At 48.8% G+C, this 19,603-nt stretch overlaps 1 protein-coding gene across 3 annotated transcripts; it reads left to right on the top strand.

The window, feature by feature from the left end:
- The first annotated feature begins 411 nt into the window (after positions 1-411).
- KIF4A (kinesin family member 4A) lies at positions 412-18,756 on the top strand. 3 transcript variants are annotated; one of them, XM_068204625.1, is made up of 30 exons: positions 412-567; positions 645-759; positions 1,457-1,647; positions 1,874-1,963; positions 2,544-2,710; positions 2,888-2,982; positions 3,165-3,284; positions 4,312-4,487; positions 5,529-5,590; positions 6,251-6,386; positions 6,841-6,899; positions 7,085-7,190; positions 7,833-7,898; positions 8,179-8,364; positions 8,755-8,858; positions 9,091-9,235; positions 9,665-9,775; positions 10,249-10,332; positions 10,975-11,088; positions 11,288-11,443; positions 11,998-12,092; positions 13,187-13,316; positions 14,015-14,185; positions 14,545-14,652; positions 14,839-14,916; positions 15,000-15,101; positions 15,714-15,863; positions 16,657-16,773; positions 17,423-17,545; positions 18,039-18,756. In XM_068204625.1, the coding sequence occupies exons 1-30, from the start codon at positions 445-447 to the stop codon at positions 18,213-18,215; spliced, it is 3,657 nt and encodes a 1,218-aa protein (XP_068060726.1). In that variant the 5' UTR covers positions 412-444; the 3' UTR covers positions 18,216-18,756. The 3 variants fall into 3 exon arrangements, with proteins under 3 accessions (XP_068060726.1, XP_068060727.1, XP_068060729.1); XM_068204626.1 differs by lacking the exon at positions 16,657-16,773; XM_068204628.1 differs by lacking the exons at positions 17,423-17,545; positions 18,039-18,756 and adding an exon at positions 16,964-17,085.
- The last annotated feature ends 847 nt before the right edge of the window (positions 18,757-19,603 follow it).

Raw genomic sequence — 19,603 nt, 5'->3', positions numbered from 1 at the left:
CCCGCCCCCGCGTGACGCACCGTTCTGCGATTGGCTGCCGCCCCGCCGTTCGGTGACGCACGGCTTCTCGATTGGCTGAGGCGCAGACCCTCCTGACGTCCCTCTCGGTGATTGGCCGCGGCGGCGCGCGGCCCGGTTTGAACGGCGGCCGTTGCGGCGCTGCCTTCGGGACGGGCGGCGGCGGTTCCAGGTCAGTCCCGCGGTCGCCCCGCGACACCGGGCAGGGCCGGGCCGGGCCCGCTCCGCCCCCGCTCCAGCCCCGCCGCTTCCGCCCCATCCCCGCGCCCCGGCAGGGCCGCTGCACCCCCCTCTCCATCCCAGAGCCCCGCTGAGGCCGCTTCCCCGCCGCTCCACCCCCAGCCCGGGCAGGGCCGCGGGGCCCCGCTCCGTGCCCGCCGCCGTGTCCCGGCCCGCCTCACGGCGCTGGTGTCCCGCAGGCTGGTGATGGTGCGGGAGGACGAGAAGGGCATCCCGGTGCGCGTGGCGCTGCGCTGCCGGCCGCTGGTGCCCAAGGAGACCGGCGAGGGCTGCCGGATGTGCCTGTCCTTCGTGCCCGGGGAGCCGCAGGTGAGCCTCGGGGCGCCCCCGGGGGTCCCGCAGCCCGGGCGCGGTCACCAGCGCTGCCCCGTCCCTCTCGTCCGCAGGTCGTGGTGGGCAATGACAAAGCCTTCACCTACGACTACGTGTTCGACCCGTCCGTGGAGCAGGAGGAGGTGTTCAACACCGCGGTGTCGCCTCTGGTCCGAGGCATCTTCAAAGGTTTGTCCCAGGTTTTGCCCGTTTGGAGCCCGTTGCTCTCCGCAGAACGAGCGGGGTGTGTTCTCTGAGGCCGCCTGCTCCCCGAGGCTGCCCGTGTGAGGCAGTTTTCATGGAATGCCAGAGGAGTTTGGGTCGGAACAGCCCTTACAGCTCATCTCGTTTCACCCCTGCCGTGGGCAGGGACACCTTCCACCAGCCCACGTTGCTCCAAGCCCGGTCCAGCCTGGCCTTGGACACTTCCAGGGAGCCAGGGCCAGCCACAGCTTCTCTGGGCACCCCGTGCCAAGGCCTCCCCACCCTCATGGGGAACAATTCCTTCCCTGTATTTCTCTGGCACTGGGAAGCCATTCCCCCTTGTCCTGTCACTCCAAGCCATTATAAAAAGTCCCTTCTCCCTCCTTAAGGATAACACAATGGATTGATAAACATCCTGTTCCAGCATGCTGCAGTGGAGCTGGGACCACAGGGAATTTGTGCTGGTTTTCTGTTTAGCTCTAATAAAACATCCAGTCTTAACAGAGAGCTGAAATAATAATTTTGTCTGTGCTTTATAAAGCCTTCATTGCCTTCGTTTCCCCCTCAATATTCCTGACTGTGATCTATGCTTAAAGTTGGTATAAACTGATGATTTTCTGCACGGGTGGTTTTCAAAAATGCAGCTTTCAGTCTCCACGTGACTCTACCTTTGTTCCCTCAGGATACAATGCCACTGTCTTGGCCTACGGACAGACAGGGTCAGGGAAAACCTATTCCATGGGAGGCACCTACACTGCCAACCAGGAGTATGAGCCCAGCGTGGGGGTCATCCCCAGGGTCATCAAGCTGCTCTTTGAGGAGAAACAGCAAAGGCAGGACTGGGACTTCGTCCTCAAAGTTTCTTATTTGGAGGTAAAAATTTGGTTTTTATCAAGTTAGGGATAAAGGGAGCTGTGAGGTCACCTCCTTCAGGTAACAGATATTGATTAAACCATCCCCTAAAGACTCCAGGAAGTTTTGTCAGTCCTTTCTGGTCCAAGGTGTCTTTCCCTAAAGGTGAAATGTGATGCCAGATTAGCCCTAATTTCAGCATAACTGCTCCTTTCTTTGGCTGGTAACTCTGAGCTGCTGCTTCCAGATCTACAACGAGGACATCCTGGACCTGCTGTGCCCCTCCCGAGAGCGCTCCCAGATCAGCATCCGGGAGGATCCCAAGGAAGGCATCAAGGTCTGCCCTGCTGGGGACTGAAGGGGTTCATGTGGGAATTTCTGTCACCCCTAAAGCAGTGGGATTGGGCTCATCTGTGTGTTGGGAGCGGCACAGAGAGATCCCGGGGGTGGGATGCTCAGGGAAAGCACAGCTTGCCAAAGAGCACATCCAGCCTCTCCTGCTCATCCCCTCTCTGGTTTATGTCCCTGGGAGCTGCCTCTGCGGTACTTTATTCACACAAATCCCCTCCTCATCAGCCCCTTCCTGTGACTGGCACAGCTCTCAGCTCCCAGCTTGGCCTGAGATATCCATGGATTTGTCCCTGGTGCCCTGAGGAGCTCTGGCTCCATCCCAGAGCCCAGCTGGCTCTGGAGCAGGCAGAGGAACTTGGGGGGTGTTTAGGAACAGGTGATGTGATTCCATGTTCCTAAAGTGAAATTCAGAACCAGTTTTTTCTGGGAGTTTCTATTCCAGACTCCTGGCTGGAGGTGATTCTTGGGAATGGGCTGGCACAGCCTGAGGGGGATGGAGATTTTTCTGATCCCAGGTGGGATGAAGAGGAAGCAGAGGATAAACAGTGTTTCCTTTCTTGTTCCAGATTGTGGGGTTGACAGAAAGAAATGTCACCTGTGCCCAGGAGACTGTGTCCTGCCTGGAGCAGGGGAACAACTCCAGGACTGTGGGATCCACGGCCATGAATTCCCAGTCCTCCAGATCCCATGCCATCTTCACCATCTGCATCGATCAGAAGAAGAAAAATGACAAGTGAGTGTCATTGTGCAGCTGATGAGAGTTACTTTCCCAAAACTTCCTCATCCTGGTCCTGAGCTGTTCTTTTCGAGGCAGTTCAGGTTTTGGCTCTCTGAATTTCCAGCTCCTGGGTTGCTCCTTTTCCACCTGGAAGTTTACCTGGGAGAGTAACACAGGTTCTTTCTGCCTTAGGAATTGCAGTTTTCACTGCAAGCTACACCTGGTGGATCTTGCTGGCTCTGAGAGACAAAAGAAGACCAAGGCTGAGGGAGACAGACTCAAAGAAGGTCTCTGGGCTGGGACTGGTGGAGTTCGGGTTTCTTCTCACTTGGGACTTAATAAAAGAGCAAAGCACCTCTTTAACCCTTTAATCTGCTTTTTTTAACCTTGTTAAGTTTTTAATAAGGACAGGAAATGAGGAGTTTGGAGCTGTTGAGGTGCCTGTGTTCACTGTGAGCTTTGTCCGCAGGAATCAACATCAACAGAGGCCTCCTGTGCCTGGGGAATGTCATCAGTGCTCTGGGAGATGAGAATAAAAAGGGAGGGTTTGTCCCCTACAGAGACTCTAAGCTGACCAGGCTGCTTCAAGGTGAGAGAAGATGATGACAGAGCCTAAATTTACAGATGCTTTTTAAATAACAAAGCAGGAGGAAATCCCCCAGCTCAGAGCTGCTGCTGCAAAGGGATTTGTTTGTTTAATTCCTCACTGAAGCCAGGCCTTTCCTGGACTCTTATTTTAGGTTGCAAATGCAGTGAGATGAGCTCAAAACAAGTCCTGCTCTCTTGCACTTTGTGTGACAGGAGGAAACAGGACAAAATCAGGGTATGTTTTTGGTGGGGAGAAGGATGAGGAGAAGTCTGGGAGTAGAGATCTAATACTGTACCTTAATTATAGCAACTGCCTGGGTGATGTCACAGCCAGAATGAAGCTCCAGCTGTCTGTGCCTTCCCTGGGATTTGTTTTCTTAGTCTGAATATCTTGGTCTTTATTTTTCAAGGGCTGGGATTTTATTTAAGTTAGTTACCCTGTAATTTGGGCACAGGTTTAGTAATGAAATTACTGAGATTTTCATGGTAATTACATAATATGGTACAAATTCTCTTCAGTATTTTCCATGTCTGAAAGTATTTCATTAAAATCTGGATTGGGCTGGATGTGGGGCCCCTGGTTTCTTTTCTGATCAGTTGCTTTAAGAGCCAATTTGTATAAAACCAAAGGATGAAGTTCCCTGCAGCTTTGTGATCTGTTCTTAGCCAAAAATTTCTTAAATTGCAGAGAACTCTGGATATTCTTAGAGGTCTTGTTATTGGGTGGGGACGAGGAAGGGGCAAACCTGAAAGAACCAGGCCAGAAATGGCATAAAGAAATTATTTATTAGGGCAGCAGCTGGGGCTTCTGGGGTGAAACCTTTGCTTTCAAACCCTGACTTTGGCTTGCAAAACCCCACTTTAATACAGAACTGAGGGTGCAGAGGAGAAAGAAATGAGCTTCACCAAAATCCAGCTGTTTAATCCGCAATCTGGGGATGCACTCATGGGGTTGGAACCCTTGAAGGATGACATTTCACTGTCACTCTTGCTCTGACAGCTTTGACATTGTTTCTTCTCCTTCCCAGACTCCCTGGGTGGGAACAGCCACACGCTGATGATCGCCTGTGTGAGCCCAGCAGATTCCAACCTGGAGGAGACCCTGAACACTCTGCGTTATGCTGACAGGGCCAGGAAGATCAAAAACAAACCCATTGTCAACGTGGACCCCCAGGCAGCTGAGCTGCACCAGCTGAAGCAGCAGGTACTGGGCTATTGATTTTTTTGAGGATGGGATTGAAGGTACTTGAAGACAGTATTTTATGTTTATTATTTCTTATCTATGGTACAGTCTCACTACTGTGAGTTCAACAGCTTTTTCATTAGGAAGGCAGAAAATGGCTAACTCTTGTTACAAGGTTTTTTAAAACTAAACTAATTAAGAAAGGACACTTAGATTTTCTCTTTTGACTTAATAACTGATCCCTCAAAGCCCGCAATGCAGACTTTTCTGTCTGATTACAAAACATCACCTAAACTCGTGAAGAAGGAGGAGGAAGAAGGCAAAGAAGAACAACTTTCTTCTGCCCTAAAACTTCTATCTTGCCTCATATTTATTTCTATATTCTAAAATCCTAAACTCTGTTTTCTACCTTTTGATATTACAGACTTCTAATTACCTACACACCCGTAATCTTAGTGCTACTAATCAAATTTAAAAGCCTGTTCTACAACCTCAGGTCAAGTGCAGTGTTCTCTTGCGGGTCTGTGCCTTTAAGCACAGAAAGTTTAAAATTAAAATTAAAATCCCCCAGGATTCCAACATTGGGGGAACCCCTCAGCAACCCCAAAGGAAGGCACAACCTCACAGAAAATGCAAAACATCCCTAAGGTGCATTGCTCCGTCTCTGGAGGTGGCTGGGAAAAAGGGGATGTGTGGACATTTCTTGGAGTTTTCCTGCAGCCAGAGAAAAGTGGTGCTGGTGTAATTTAAATTTCCCTTCCACCCAAGAAATCATTGCCTGGCAAGCTGCAGGCACAATCAGAAAGACAGAGGTGGTTTGGTGCCTTCCTGACATCTCCTGCCTGAGCCCAGCACGGTGGGAAGGGAAGGGTTTTCCCTGGGGTGATCCCAGAGGGAAGTGAAGAACCTTTTATTTGAGGAATAAGTAACTTGGAGCACTGTAACAACACCACTCCTTTCCACAGGCAGTGGTAAAGGGGGAATTATGGAGCAGAGGAGTCAGGAAGACCAAGGATCCATGGAGCTGCTACATGTACAAGCAATAATGTTTTGTCTTTGCAGGTCCAGCAGCTCCAGGTGCTGCTGCTCCAGGCCCACGGAGGGACCCTGCCCGTGGCTCTCAAGTAAGATTTGTTATTTAATGTCCTCTGGGTGTGTATTTATCACACTCCAGAGAAGTCTCTGGATCTCTTAGCTCTGGGCAGTGCTGTGGAGTGAGGGGAGAACAAATTGGTTGCTTTTTTCCCCCCCTCTTTTTGTCATCCTTCCTGGATTTCCCTGGGATATTTAGTTTTGTAACAAACACCTCATGATTGCAAAAATCTGTTGCAGGAAGTAAAAGAGGAACCAGGAAACACCTCCTGAATAAATTCCTGTCTCTGAGACCCATCATCCCTGTTCTCACTCCTCTACCCCTAAATGTGGGGCAGTTCCACCTCCATTATCCTTAAAAGCACAAAGTCTGGGACAGAGTTGGATTGCGCAGATGTTGTGTTCTGGGGATGTTTCAAAACCAAGAACATGGAGTTCCCAACCTCTGTTTGGAGGTTTTTCCTGCATTCTGGAAGTGTCCAAGGCTTGGACAGAACCTGGAACACCCTGGTCTGTGGAAGGTGTTCCTGCCCATGGTAGGGGTGGGGCTGGATGAGCTTTAAGATCCTTCCCTCCCAAACCATTCTGGGCTATTTATTGTAATTTATTTAGGGAATAATAATCATTTTGGGGGTGGCTTCAGTGCTGTCCCAAAGCCCAAACTCACACTCAACTGCTCCTTGCTGTTGCAGTGGTCTGGCCCCCTCAGAGAACCTCCAGTCCCTGATGGAGAAGAACCAATCCCTGCAGGAGGAGAACCAGAAGCTGAGCCAGGGGCTGAGTGAGGCTGCTGGGCAAACAGCACAGATGCTGGAGAGGATCATCCTGGTAAGTTCAGTTATCCCAGGAGAGCTCTAAATTGCTGGGAGTGAATCAACAGCAGCTCCTGTACTTATGACATCTTGAGAATCTCTCTTAAATGTTCCTTTCACATTGATTCCAAATCAGTCAGAACCAAAGCCCTGCTAGAGTCTCTTGGCCTTTAATTTCCTTTTGGGAAAAGGAGACCTGAATCTTTCAGCTTTTTAATACTTTAAATATTTTATTTTATTATGTTAAACAGCACTTGCACACTTGTGCTCTCCCTTCCCCACCCTGCTTTTTTCCTATTGCCTGCAGTGTCTATCCCTGAAAAAATGCAGTGAAATCCAAACTGGTGGCCCTGACCATGAGAGATCTTTCAGTGCACTGATTTTCGCATTGCCAATCTTTGGCTGCAAATTAATCAGCTGATTTCTGGCTTCTTATCTTCTACAATTCAATAGAATTCTGATTTCTCTAGACAGAGCAAGAAAATGAGAAGATGAGTGCAAAACTAGAGCAGCTCCAGCACCATGCTGTGTAAGTGTCCCCACACCCTTCTTCTGGGATAATGTCCTTGGGAATTCAGTGTTTTCAGTGGGATAAACTGGATCCAGTCAGCTGGGGTTTGTTCATTAATTCTCCGGAATTAATTCACAGGCTGAATGGGGAGAGTTGTTCTTCCCTGGCACAAACTCACCACGGACTTGTTCCTATGTTTCCAGGTGCAAGTTGGATCTGCAGAAGCTGGTGGAGACTGTGGAAGATGAGCAGTTAAAGGAGAATGTGGAGGTGATCCGGAACCTGCAGCAGGTGCTGGCTGAGCTGCAGGTAAGGCTGATCCCAGGGAGGGGGGAGTTGTCAGCTTGCTCAGGAAATCTGGGATTCCACTCCAACAACTTCCCTCAAGGAGCCCAGCAATTAAAAGTGTGAAATGACTTTTGAGATCCACTTCAAAACTGTCCTGTTGTGCTTTGATGCTGCAGAAAGGCCACTGGTGCTGCTCCTGAGGGGGAAGGGAAGGAGGAGTCTACATGGAAAAACTGATGCAGGAGCTTGGCATGGATTTACAGTCCCTAAATTGCATGGAGTGTTCCAAACTTGGTGATTTTTATGGACAATGTAAATTGCAGGGATCTGAAATTGTTAAATAGGAGTTTCCAGGCTTTTGTCTAATGGAGGAATTTCAGTTCTCTCTCACTGGACATTCCTCTGTTCTCTCCTCCTCCTCTTCCTGTTCTCTCCAGTGCTGGAGTTCAGGGAAGATTTCAAGGAATGGCTTTTCCAACGAGACATGGAGGAGTTTCCTCACATTCCTCGAGGAGGAGGATGATGGTGTCCTCTTTCCAGAGAGGTTCTGGCCAGAGGAGAATCACATTGTGCTTTGCCATAATGTGCCAACAGGCTGTTATTTCCTTCATTTTATTTCACATTTCCCTTTTCACCCAAATTTTCTCGTTTTCTGTCCACCAGAGTGAAAACATTGCCGCCACAGAAGCTTCTGCAGAGCTGCCAAACTCTGAACAGGATTCTCCAGGTGTAAGTGTGGGGCTCAGCAGTGCACAACTCACTGGGGCATGCTTTTATCTCCTCATCACTTTTATCTGCTCCCTCCTGCTAATTTTCTAACCCAAATGCTTGATAAATCATCACTCTTGTGCTGTTTCAAACTCAATGTGTTCACGGTCAAGAACCTGTTCTCATTTCTGAATATCTGATTTTTTTACATAAAAATGAATTTGAAGCACTCTGTAGAAACAGAGATTGTGTAATTCGGGAGCTCTGGATTGGCCTCTCCTCATGGCTGTGTCTCCTGCAGGGAGCAGAAGTGGGCCAGGAATCCAAGAGAGCCTCCAACGACTTCAGCACCCAACACGCCCTGCGCCAGGCCCAGCTCTCCAGGGAGCTGCTGGAGCTCAACAAAGCCCTGACTCTGAAAGAGGCCCTGGCCAAAAAAATGTCTCAAAATGATACTCAGCTTGGTCCCATTCAGTCCCAGTACCAGGTAAAGCTGAAATCCTCCTTGGTCAGTTTGTTTTCCCCAGTTCCTGCTGGGGAGGGAAGGGAGGAGATCTGTCCTCAGGAGCCTGTTCTGATTTGGGTCTGTTCCTTAAGCTGGGTCCCTGCTCCCTTGGGCAGTTTTCCCTGCTGTGCTGGGATCTCCCATCTCTGAAATGATTCAGTCAGGACGTGGCCCCAGTGGCTCTGTGCCCACCAAAACTCCAGAGTGTGCTGGGCCAGCCCTTGTGGCCCTCACACAGCTCTTAGATAAGGTGGTTTAGCAGCCTGATGTGAAGGAATGGGGTTTTTCAAGGTTTCTCAGTCTTAAAGTTTTTTCTTCAGGGTGTCTTTCCAAGGTTTTTATTTGGAGATTTATTCTTCTTGTCCTTTCTAGACCAATATCAAGGATCTGGAATTGGAGGTCAGCAACTTGCAGAAGGAAAAGGAGGAATTGGTCCTTGCTCTACAAATGGCAAAGAAGGACATCAACCAGGCCAAGTAAGAGGGCTCTGCCTGCAGCTCTGGGCGTTGTCAGTGTGTCTGAAAATGCAATGTCTTGCACTTCCATGATCTGTAAAAGCTCTTTTATGGTGTAAAAATGTCCCTTTAATGTGCCAGGATCTGCAAAGAAACCTCCTGGGGGCTTTCAGCAGCAGCAGAGGTGACAGAGGTGACAATTTTCATGAGGTGTCTCTGAAGCTGGAGAGGATTTGTTGTTGTTTCTCTCCAGGCTGAGCGAGCGACGCCGGAAGAGGCTCCAGGAGCTGGAAGCACAAATTAGTGAGCTCAAGAAGAAGCTGAATGAGCAATCCAAGCTCCTGAAGCTGAAGGAATCCACGGAGCACACGGTGTCCAAACTGAACCAGGAGATCAGGGTAACCAACAGGCACCTCTGACTTGAGCCAGTGTGGGCAAAGCAGCTCCCAAGCAGGAATCCTAGGCAGGAATCCACTTTCTGTTTAGTCAGACTGAAAATAGCAGTTTTGACAAGATTCCTGTGGCTACATGACCACAGTAGGCAGGTGATTAATGAGATTTGGGAGGAAAATAAGCCCAAAGTATCTTCTGCCACTTATAATTTATTGCCTCAGTCAAATAATTTGATTTCTCTTTGATTTCCCTAAATTGTGCCTGTGTTGGTCTTACTTTTATGCTTAAAAAAACCCTGTTTTTTAGCACTTTGAGAGTGTCCTAGGTGGGAGCACAGTAAGATTTCCCACCTGGCAGACACAGAGGGGAATGGAGGTTGAAGCTCTTTAGGATGCAAATCCTGGATAATTCTTCCAGCCATTGGTGTTTTCCAGGAAATGAAGCAGCAAAGGGTGCAGCTGATGCGTCAGATGAAAGAAGACACTGAGAAATTCAGGCAGTGGAAGCAGCAGAAGGACAAGGAAGTGATCCAGCTGAAGGAAAAGGTGAGCAAACAAGCCCCTCACACTATTCCTCCCTCCAAAGGGCTGCCTGAAGGTTTCTTTAACTGGGAAGTATCTTAGAAGAGCTGGGAATGCTTTGAAGAGAAGCTTGGCTCATGTGGCTGCCACTTTTCACCACTTGGACTTGTTTGTCTGGAGATCTTCAAGCTCTTGCCACAGCTGTGACTCTGCTCTAAAGCAGAAAGCAAAAGTAGTCAATATTTGAAGGATTTAAAGTTGTAGAGTTTGGCCTCAGCACAGGAGGTTTTTAAACTCCCAAAGGAATGTTGGATCTGCAGGTTAATAAAATCCAGCTGCTTGTGGTGGCTGAGTGCAATGGCCAGCAAACACCTGGAGTTTGGTGTCACAGCAATTCCTGCCCCTCAATGCTTTGGCATGCTCAGGCTGGAATTTTGGGGGTGCAATCTTTCCTTTGTAATGAAAAATGTGACTTTTCCTGCTGTTTTTCCTTGCAGGACCGTAAAAGACAATATGAGTTCCTCAAGCTGGAGAGGGATTTCCAGAAACAGGCCAACGTCCTCCGGCGCAAAACAGAGGAGGTGAGGAGCCAACATCTCCTGGAAACTCCCAGCCAATGCCTAAAGTCTGCCAAGTGGGGCTGGAGGAAGGAACAGGATACACAGAAACCTCTTAAAGGAAGTTTAGAGGCTGGGAAAAAGAGTTTTCTCTCTGTAGAGAAATCCCCATTTCTGCCTTAGGGCCTTTGAGGGATCCCAGTTAAATTTGCTCCTTAAAGGCCAGGTGGCCCTGGGTCCCAAATGACTCTGGGTCCCAAATGACTCTGGGTCCCAAATGACTCTGGACCCCAGGTTCCTTTGGCAAATCCATGCAAGTGCCCAAGGTAGGAAGTGTGGGGAATGAGTTTGGGTAGTGGATCTACAAGGTTGCAGTTCAAAATCCTTTCAGGATGGCTTTGCAAAAGAAATGCATCTTCAATCCCTCCTTTTGGGTGTTTTCTTCTCCCTTCAGGCCTAGAAGGAGCTTTTCTTTTAAAGGAGGAATGGCAGCAAAGGAAATAAATCAAGGGCAGGACTCCTTGAGTTAAACCAGGATAACTTGAGATTTATTAACCTTGTGCTGTCACTGTCCCAGTGTTTGCCCTGGGCTGGGAATCCCTGGTGTTTCCAGCTGTAGCAGATGATTTGCAGTGCCTGTTCAGCTCCTTGTGGAATCTTTTCCAGGCAGCAGCTGCCAACAAACGCCTCAAGGATGCCCTGCAGAGGCAGAAGGAGGTGGCGGATAAACGGAAGGAGACCCAAAATCGGGGCATGGAAGGAATTGCTGCACGAGTCAAAGTGGGTAACAGTGTTTTTGCATTCCAACACTGGGCAAACTGGGATTTGGGGTGAGTGCTGCTGGCCTTGGTGGCTGGAGCACAGCAGGAGGACCAGGGAATTGCAATGGGATTATTCAGTTTCTCTGAAATGCCTTCATGGAGAAGGATTCAGTCCTGGAGCTGAGCTCAGCCACTGGGTTTTGGGGTTATTTTTCCAGAGCTGGCTTGCAAATGAAGTTGAGGTTCTTGTCAGCACTGAGGAAGCTCGAAGACACCTGGCAGACCTGCTGGAGGACAGGAAAATCCTTGCAAAAGAGCTCCTTCAGCTGAAAGAGAAGAAAGATGCTGGAGAAAACCCCCCTCCAAAGCTCCGGGTAAGAGGGAAATTCCCCTTTTCCCACTCCACTCCTCTGCAATACTGGATTCATTATTCTGTCTCCTACTTGATCTGTTCCCTCAGAAGGTGGGGATGGATCCCACCCTTGGCTACCTTTCTGGGAGAAAGGGTTAATATTTTTATCCTCTGGCGTGTCAGGGACAAGAGGCGCTGAAGGAACTTGTTATTTAATGGAATTTGGGAAATTTTTTTCCCAGAAAGGGCAGTCAAGCTTTGGAACAGGTTGCCCAGGGAAGTGGTGGAATCACCATCCCTGGAAGTGTCCAAAAAACGTCTGGATGTGGCACTTGGGGACGTGGGTGACCCATCAGTGTTGGGTGAATGGTTGGACTCGACGCTCTGGGAGAGCTTTTCCAACCACAAGGATTCTGAGGGATGTGAGTGGCTAACTCCTCTTAGCAAAGGTTTTTGGGGAGGAACAATGGAACTGAAGCTGTGGGGAGATGCCTGGAGGCTTTCCTAGCTGGAATATCTGTAAATGTGGGATTTCCTGCCCTGTTCCTGCCCTGCATCCTTGTGCTGTGCTTCCAGAGGCGCACGTACTGCCTGACCGACCTGCAGGCTCTGGACACGGATCTCTCCATCTCCAAGCAGATTGAGAGCCTGCAAACAGAGATGGAGCTCAGGTAAGGCACTGCCACAACGCTCATCCACACAGCCTTGCCTCTGCCTTTTCCCTCAGTCCCATCCCAGCTCTCTGGGAGGTGCAAGAGGAGGTAAAACACACAGATGATGAGGGAAAGCCCTTTCACTCAGCACAAGTAGCATTGGTCTGCTTACTTAACCAGCACCCTAACCCATCTAATTGTTTTAGAGCCACTGCCAAAGCAAATTGGGGTGAAAATACAGATGTTGGAAAGCTTTTTCCAAAGCTCCAGGGTTCACAATCATGTTTACAGTCTGATTCATACCGATGGACAAACCTTTTTCCTCTGCATCTATGGCCTTTAATCATATTTACACTGGGTGTCAGCAAAGAAAGCCTTCCAGTGCTACATGGATCACCTCTGGTGTCTGATGGGATGGCTGGCCAAGCTCTGTCTCCACTGATGAAAAACATCCCCCATGGGAAACTGTAACTGAAAACAGAACTGAGGTATAATTACACCAAGAATCTGCATCTTTATACACAGGGTGATAGGAAGTGACATCTGAAGTTTTGTCTTTGTTTTGTTCAAGCCAAAACTGCCAAACTTGATGCAAAAATCAATTTTTACAGAACCAAGAATTTCCTATTCTTGGGGTTCAAAGGATGCTTCAGGAAGGAATTTGGTCCAAACATCCCATCCATCAGAGGGATTTATATAACAAATTGTGGAAGATGTGGAGGATGGTTTTTGGTATTGGCCAAGTATCTACTGGCAAACCGACCAAACAAGTTGAAAATGGCTTTTCAGAGGGTGAAACCCCCAAACCCCTTTCAGTGGGTTTTCCTGGCTAGAATTTTTCCAAAATGTGGAGAAAATACTCAGGAACTTAGACTGGGTGTTTTGAGCTGTTAGTGAGCACCTCTGGGGGAAAAACCTCCACTTTTATTTGAGAATGTGGAATGGAGGCAAAACTCCCCAGGGGAGCAATGCAGGCTCCAAGTGCTCTACTGAGCAACATAAATTTCAATTTATGCTCTTTTACTCAATATTCTGGGAACAGTGACATTAGCCCAGAAACCAGCCCTGGTTTTCTCCTGTGTTGTAACCCCAATCCATGGATTCTTCCCCAGGAGTGCCCAGATAGCAGATCTGCAGCAGAAACTCCTGGATGCAGACAATGGAGATAGGGCCAAGCAGCGCTGGGACAGCATTGCCACCATCCTGGAGGCCAAATGTGCTCTGAAGTATCTCCTGGGAGAGGTAAACCCTGGATTTTCCTCTTTTATCCCTGGAAACAAAGGCTGTAAGTCTGCTTAGCCACAAATAACAGGAAGTGACCAAAGGAATTTGAGTGGAGCCCTCTTGTAATGAATGAGGTTTATTCCCCTCTCAAGTTTGGATTAAAGTAATCTGTACTGGGGAGTGAAATCTGAAAAGCAGGGAAGAGGGGAGTGGAATAGATGAGGGTCTGGAGCTACTGGCTAAATGCTTGCATGGGAAAGGCAAAAAGCAAATTTCAGAAGTGGAAGAGGAGAAAAATACTTCCTGAACAAGCAGGGAAACAAGGGCAGTGCTGGCTGAGGTCAGGGGAAGCAGTGGAATTGGTGTTGAGTTGGGGAAAAGAGAAACTGGGGTCATGTGGGATCAGGGAAAGAGCAACTGAAGGACAAAATGACCTGTTGTTCCCTGGTGCTTGGAAATCAAAGGAGAAGGGTGAAAAGGAAAATACTCCAAGTGCTGCAGGAGGGGAGGTGAATTCAGAACTGAACAAGACCCTCAGCTCCCTGGCTTGCGCTTCCAAAGTGTCTGCCTCTGACTCTCTCCTGGTTTCCTTGGTGCTGAGGGCTGGTGCAGTTCCTGGGGTGGCTGGAAGTTACAGGGATGCTTCCCCTCCACACTGCAGCACCTGTCCCAGAGGGAATCCCTGTCCCAAGCCATGCCTTGCTCTTGTTTTCCAGCTGGTCTCCTCCAAAGTGCAGGAGAGCAAACTGCAGAGTGGCCTGCAGCAGAGCCAGGCCAACTGCTCTGATGTGCAGAAGATGCTGATGGAAGAGAGAAACCACATAGCAGAGATGGAGGCAGAGTTCCAAAATCAGATTTTGGTGCAGGAACAGCAACACCAGGAAAAGGTGAATCACACACAGCTCATGGAAATGCTGGAGTTTGATCTCCAGGTCTGCTTAGACAGAAAGGCAAAGGGGGATGTGCTGAAATGAAGCTGGTGCTGAATATCAGCTCAAATTTTTTTGGATTTTTGCAGATGGTTCATTCAAAGCTAAAGAAAACTCTGTATTCATCCTGTGCAAATTGGTTTATTCAGCAACTTTCCTCCTGCTTTAAATGAGGAAGCTACACCTGAGCACAGGATCACTTTTCAGATAGACATGGGTGGAATTGTGCTGGAAGTGACGGGAAATTTCCCTGAGCCTGACTTTGATGCCAAGTGCTCCTTTCAGGAGTTCACCCGTTTTCTCCAATTTGCTTTTAGGTTCTGTACCTGCTCAGCCAATTCCAGCAGAAGGAAGCAGCAGAGAAGAGATTGGAAGATTCCCTGAATGAGCAGGAGAAACAACTGCAGGAGCGACTGCGGTTCCAGGTGCAGTGGCTGAGGGAGGCTGGGGAAGGTGGGATCCTTTGGGATACCTGGAATTAGGAGAGAAGGATTGTGTGTTCCTTTTGCAGAAGCCTGCATGGGGTGGTTGCTGTGCAGGCTGGAATAACCCTGGGGGATTTTCTCTTATTTATCTCCAGTGAAACAAATTTCCTCTTGTCCTGCAAACAGGAGGAAGAGCTGGAAAAAATGAGGGAGATCTGTGAGAAGAACCAGGAACTCCTCCGTGAAAATGACACTCTGAAACAGGTAGAGCCTTGTACAGACACCAGAGCCTCGTGGCAGTTGGGTTTGATGGATTTTGCAGAGCTAATTCTTGTCCCTTTTGACAGAAACTGCTGCTACTCCAAGTTGCCAGTGGCCAGAAGCTCCGGCACATCCAGCAAAGGCCACCAGAGTCTCCAGACTCTTCTTTTGATTATGTTCCACCCAAAGTAAGAGGCTGCACAGTTTGTGTTGCACCCGAATTCTTTGCCAGAGTTAATCTTGGCTATTGATAATGTGGTTTTTGTTCTCCTAAGCTGCTTTTACCAGGCACTTGTTCTGCTCATTGAAGTGGCCCCTTCAGTCCTTTCCAGAAGACTCAAATACTTTACATTAGTTTTTTTGGTTTAAAAAAATAGCAAACCTGTTTCCTCATTGTAGTTCTGACTCTGTATCCTCCTTCACAATCCAAATTGTTTTTCTGTAGCATTCCCAGCCTTTCATGTTCCACAGCAAATTTTGCTGCTTTGCATAGAGCCAAATCTTGGTGCTGGGAGAAGAAATGATTTAAAACTCTTTGGGCAGGAGTGTGACACTTGTTTTTGTCATGTGATGTGTCAACAACTCAGACTTCCAAGGATTTGTCATCAGTAGTTTAAACTGATTGAATTTTCAATCCTGATAATTGGATCTTGTTTCCCTCCCTCACCCCACAACCTTCTTGGCTGTGGGGGACTCTGAAAACCCCAATAAAACCTTATTAAAATGTAATTGTTATTAATATTATTAATGAAATAGAAGTGATTTTTGGTGGCCTAACCCCTCGTGCTCCTGTGTTGCAGCCCAAGAGCCGCCGGCAGACGACAGCCAAGCCCCGGGCACCCAGCCCCGAGGTGGATGTGGAGGAGCTGCTCTCTGACCCTGGGGAGCTGGAGGATTCTGACTGGCTTCCTGGGAAAGCAGGCAGAGGAACAAGGAAAAACCTCATGGGGGTAAGATGCAGCTGCCCTTGATCCAGTGTCTGTTAGGGAATCACTGGCTGTGTGCAAGGGTTGGGTATGGAGCTGTGAGGTGTGGTGTCTCCACTGTTCTCAAAGTGGCAGGAATGGGTTATTTGGGTGCCTGGGGATATTTGAGACCTTTCCACAGACACAGCAAAGGTTGTCTGCAGTCAGCAAGACCTTCCTGGACAGTTTTTCCCAGTCCAAGTCACTTTTTCTCCCATGTTCTGTCCTGCTGCCTCTGTCTGAGCTGGCCTCTGCTTCAGGAACAGCCCCCACAGCAGCCAGATCCATTAAGGGAGCAGCTTTTAGGGAAAACAAACTTTAAAAAAAAAAAAAAAGGATGACCTGCTGTGGATCCCTGTTTCCTTTGGGAACCTGCAGCTTCCATTCCTGACAGAGCCTCAGCTTCCATCTGTCTGTGTCAGTCTGGAGCTTCAGCCTGTGGCTCAGAAAATTCCTGAGGCTTTTGGGGTGGGGACTCCCTCCTTTCGTGGAAGTGTGGCACAGAAACTGGGATCCTTTGGCATAACCTCAAGTCAGGCACTGAGTAACTGAAGGTACTTCTGTAGATCCTGAAGATGGATCTGTAGGTGGAAGGATTTCATTCTGGATATTAGGAGGAAAATTATTCTGGGATGTAGCAAAATGCAATGAAATGGCAGCGAAATGCGACAAGGGACAGCTTGGGGGTGTTCCTGTCCTTGAGGTGCCACAGCTGGCAGGACCCTGGAGCATTCCAGGAGCATCCTGGCCATTGGATCCCCCTTGCCTCCCTCCACAGTGCTCGTGCAGGGGCCGCTGTGGGAACAGGCAGTGTGGCTGCAGGAAGCAGAAGTTGGCATGCACCGACGGCTGCAGCTGCGCCGCGGCCACGTGCAGGAACAGGGAGCGGGGCCTGGTGAGTGCTGCTGGCTCTGGGGGCCTCAGGGGCTGCAGGGCCTGCATTGGGGCAGGAGCAAAGCTGGATGAAGGGATAATTCCCACACAAGAAATAGTTTGTCCAGGCAGAGCACGTGCACTTTGCTGAAACTCTGTGAATGTCACTAATTTGTGCCTTTCTGGTAACTGAGGACAATTTTCCACTGCAGGACCAGACTCTGCCTTTCAGGACAGAATTTTGGAGATTCACAGCAAAGATTTTCATGTTCCCACTTCTCATCCGCGAATCTGAGGATAAATAATTTCAATTTTCCTTTTGGCTTCAGTAAATTAAAGTTTTGTCTTTGGCTTCAGACAACACAAAACCTTGATTCATTCCCAGATTTCTTTTTAACAATGGAAGGGATGGTTTGGGGAGGGGATTGTAGCAGCAGGAAGGTCCATGAGAAACTGATGTTCCTAGTGGGAATTTTACTCTTGGATCTCAGAGATGTGGAGCAGGGACATCCCATAGTGCACTAATTATTGCCTATTTTATGGAGGCCTAGCCTGAGCTGCAGCATTCTGAACTGTGGAAAACTTCCCAGCTGGAGAGCAGGGGGCTGTGGTGGGAAGGGAAGGGATTGGATGGATGTTCTGCAAGAGCTTCACCCTCTGCTGCCCCTCAGGAAGCCACAACATGTGAGGAGCACAAAAGGGACTCGGAAGGGTCCTTGAAGCTGGAAGACCCCACGGAGGTGAAAGCAGAGGAGAGCTTCTTCCAGCCCGTGTGTATCACTCCAACCACCAAGGTATTCCCAGGGGAGAGCGGAGCTGCTGAATGAGGGATCTTGGAGGGAAATCACCCCAGAGAAGCTGCTGCTGGAGAACTCTGCACAGCTCCAGGCAGCTCGTGTGGAAGTTGAGAGGGTGCTGAATTCCTAAGTTCCCACACTAAGATGATGCCACAAGCTTGCCACGTTTTCCTGCAGCACCTTCAGCAAGGAGGGAGGGGAAGTGAGGAGTTTGCAGGATGAAATCACGTCTGTCCATGTTCAAAGTGACCTCTCTGACCTGGCACATCTCAGTTCACCTCAGCTAAACAAATTCCCTTACCCCATGGGAACCCACTATTTCAACTGCTGTCTCTTCCTGCTGGATCTTGATATTTTTTCAAAAAATTTGTCTTTTTCCTGACTTGAGTAAAAAACTAGTGAGGTTGGCCTGGCACTTGGTGTCCTGCTGCCTCTGGTGGGTCACTCCAGTAGTGCCTAACTCCAAAGATTGTCCCTTGCTTTCCCACAGGTACTGCAGGACATCACAGAGCAGGAGGTGCTCCTGAAGATTCCCAGCACTGCTGCCTCCCTGCTTGGGAGGGATGAGGAGTCCCAGGAGAACCAGAACCCCTTTGGGAGGAAGAAGAAGAGGATGCTGAGCAGCAACATCAGCTTCTTCTCAGGCTGCACCCCCATCAAGGAGTAGTTTAACTGACCTGGAGCTTTCCTGTCCCTTCAGGCCATATTCCTGGTGACTTTTGAGGGAGTTGGATTCTCCTGCTGGAGCAGCAGCCCCTGCCCTCAGCAAGGGAGTCAAACTAGTTCTTTCTTGTCGTGTCTCTGTAAATATTTGTGTGTTGGGGCCAGGTGGGGGGTAAGAATCTTTCCTCTGGAATTCCTGGAGTGATTTTCCAGGTGGGTGTTCCCAGCTCCCTCCCTCCTGCTGAGCCGTGAACGCTGGGTACGGTTTCACCTGTAATCCTGAGAGAACTTTGCCTCTGCACTGGAGCTCTGCTCCTGCCTCTTCCCACGGAGCCTGAAGGAACTTTTCCACTGCCCTGGGAGAGCCATGGAGTGAGAAGGCCCTGGCTGAAGTCTTAAACCAGCAGCTCTGAGCTGCTCAGGCTTTCTGGCCCCTTTGGCCACTGGACTGTCTTTATTCAAGGAACTTAGAAACTTGACCTATGTGAATAATGTAGGAATTTTAACTCTGGTTTGTGATTTTAATAAAGGAGTTACTAAAGAAACCTGGCTTGGAGTTGGAATTTTTGTGCACAACACCCCCCAGCCTCCCCTGGGCTCTCTACACTTAAATTTGGTCTTAAAACCAGTCCAGGAGTTGCTGGTACTGGGACCAGCTCAGGTTTTTCTGTCCAGACACCCCAAACAAGTTCCTGCTGCTTTTCCTTGCCCTCAGCCCTAAGTTATGAGTCTCAGCGGGAAGAGAAGGTGATAAATGTAATTTTTGTTTAATTTATTTTTCTTCTGCCAATGGTGCTGACCCAGCCCTTCCCTGGGCTGTGCACAGGGCTGTGGGCTTTGGGCAGCAGTTTCCCTGACCTCAGAATCCTCTTTATTTACCTGTTGGGTGAGGGCTCTGCCAACTTAGGGCCTCCCAGGATGGTTTGGGTTGGAAGAGGCCTTAAGGATCATCCACTTCCACCATCCCAGGTTGCTCCAAGCCCTGTCCAAGCTGCCTTTGGACACTTGCAGGAATGGGGCAGACAGCAAGCACAGACACCTCTGCCAGGGCCCTGCCCCCTCACAGGGAAGAATTCCTTCCCAAAATTCCCCTTCTCCCAGGACTTCACTCCTCTCCCTGCTTTCCAAGTCTATGAAGGCACTGAGAGCTGTAAAATATTTCCAAGTGATTTAAACACGCTTGGAAGTTCTGAGGGCTTAGGCCCTAATAGAAGATTGTCCAAAAGCTACTTATATATTATTATATAAAATAAATAATTATATAGCATAGGATTATGTCATTACACATTTTAGAATGTGTAGCTAATACATAAAATACAATTTATATATGAAGTGTTTCTGTATATGCATAATTAACTACTGTGTATTCTCTCTATACAGTATATTTGATAT

This window comes from Anomalospiza imberbis, chromosome 14, assembly GCF_031753505.1.
Source record: "Anomalospiza imberbis isolate Cuckoo-Finch-1a 21T00152 chromosome 14, ASM3175350v1, whole genome shotgun sequence".
NCBI lineage: Eukaryota > Metazoa > Chordata > Aves > Passeriformes > Viduidae > Anomalospiza > Anomalospiza imberbis.
The sequence above is the reverse complement of the archived record's forward strand: the minus strand, read 5'-3'. Positions and strand labels throughout refer to the sequence as shown.

What these genes read in the sequence shown, in the direction of transcription:
- KIF4A (XM_068204625.1), top strand. Translation starts at nt 445, where the DNA reads ATGGTGCGGGAGGACGAGAAGGGCATCCCGGTGCGCGTGGCGCTGCGC. An exon ending in GCTGACCAGGCTGCTTCAAG is followed by an intron (nt 3,285 to 4,311) that starts GTGAGAGAAGAT and finishes TCTCCTTCCCAG; the next exon opens with ACTCCCTGGGTGGGAACAGC. An exon ending in TGCACCAGCTGAAGCAGCAG is followed by an intron (nt 4,488 to 5,528) that starts GTACTGGGCTAT and finishes TTGTCTTTGCAG; the next exon opens with GTCCAGCAGCTCCAGGTGCT.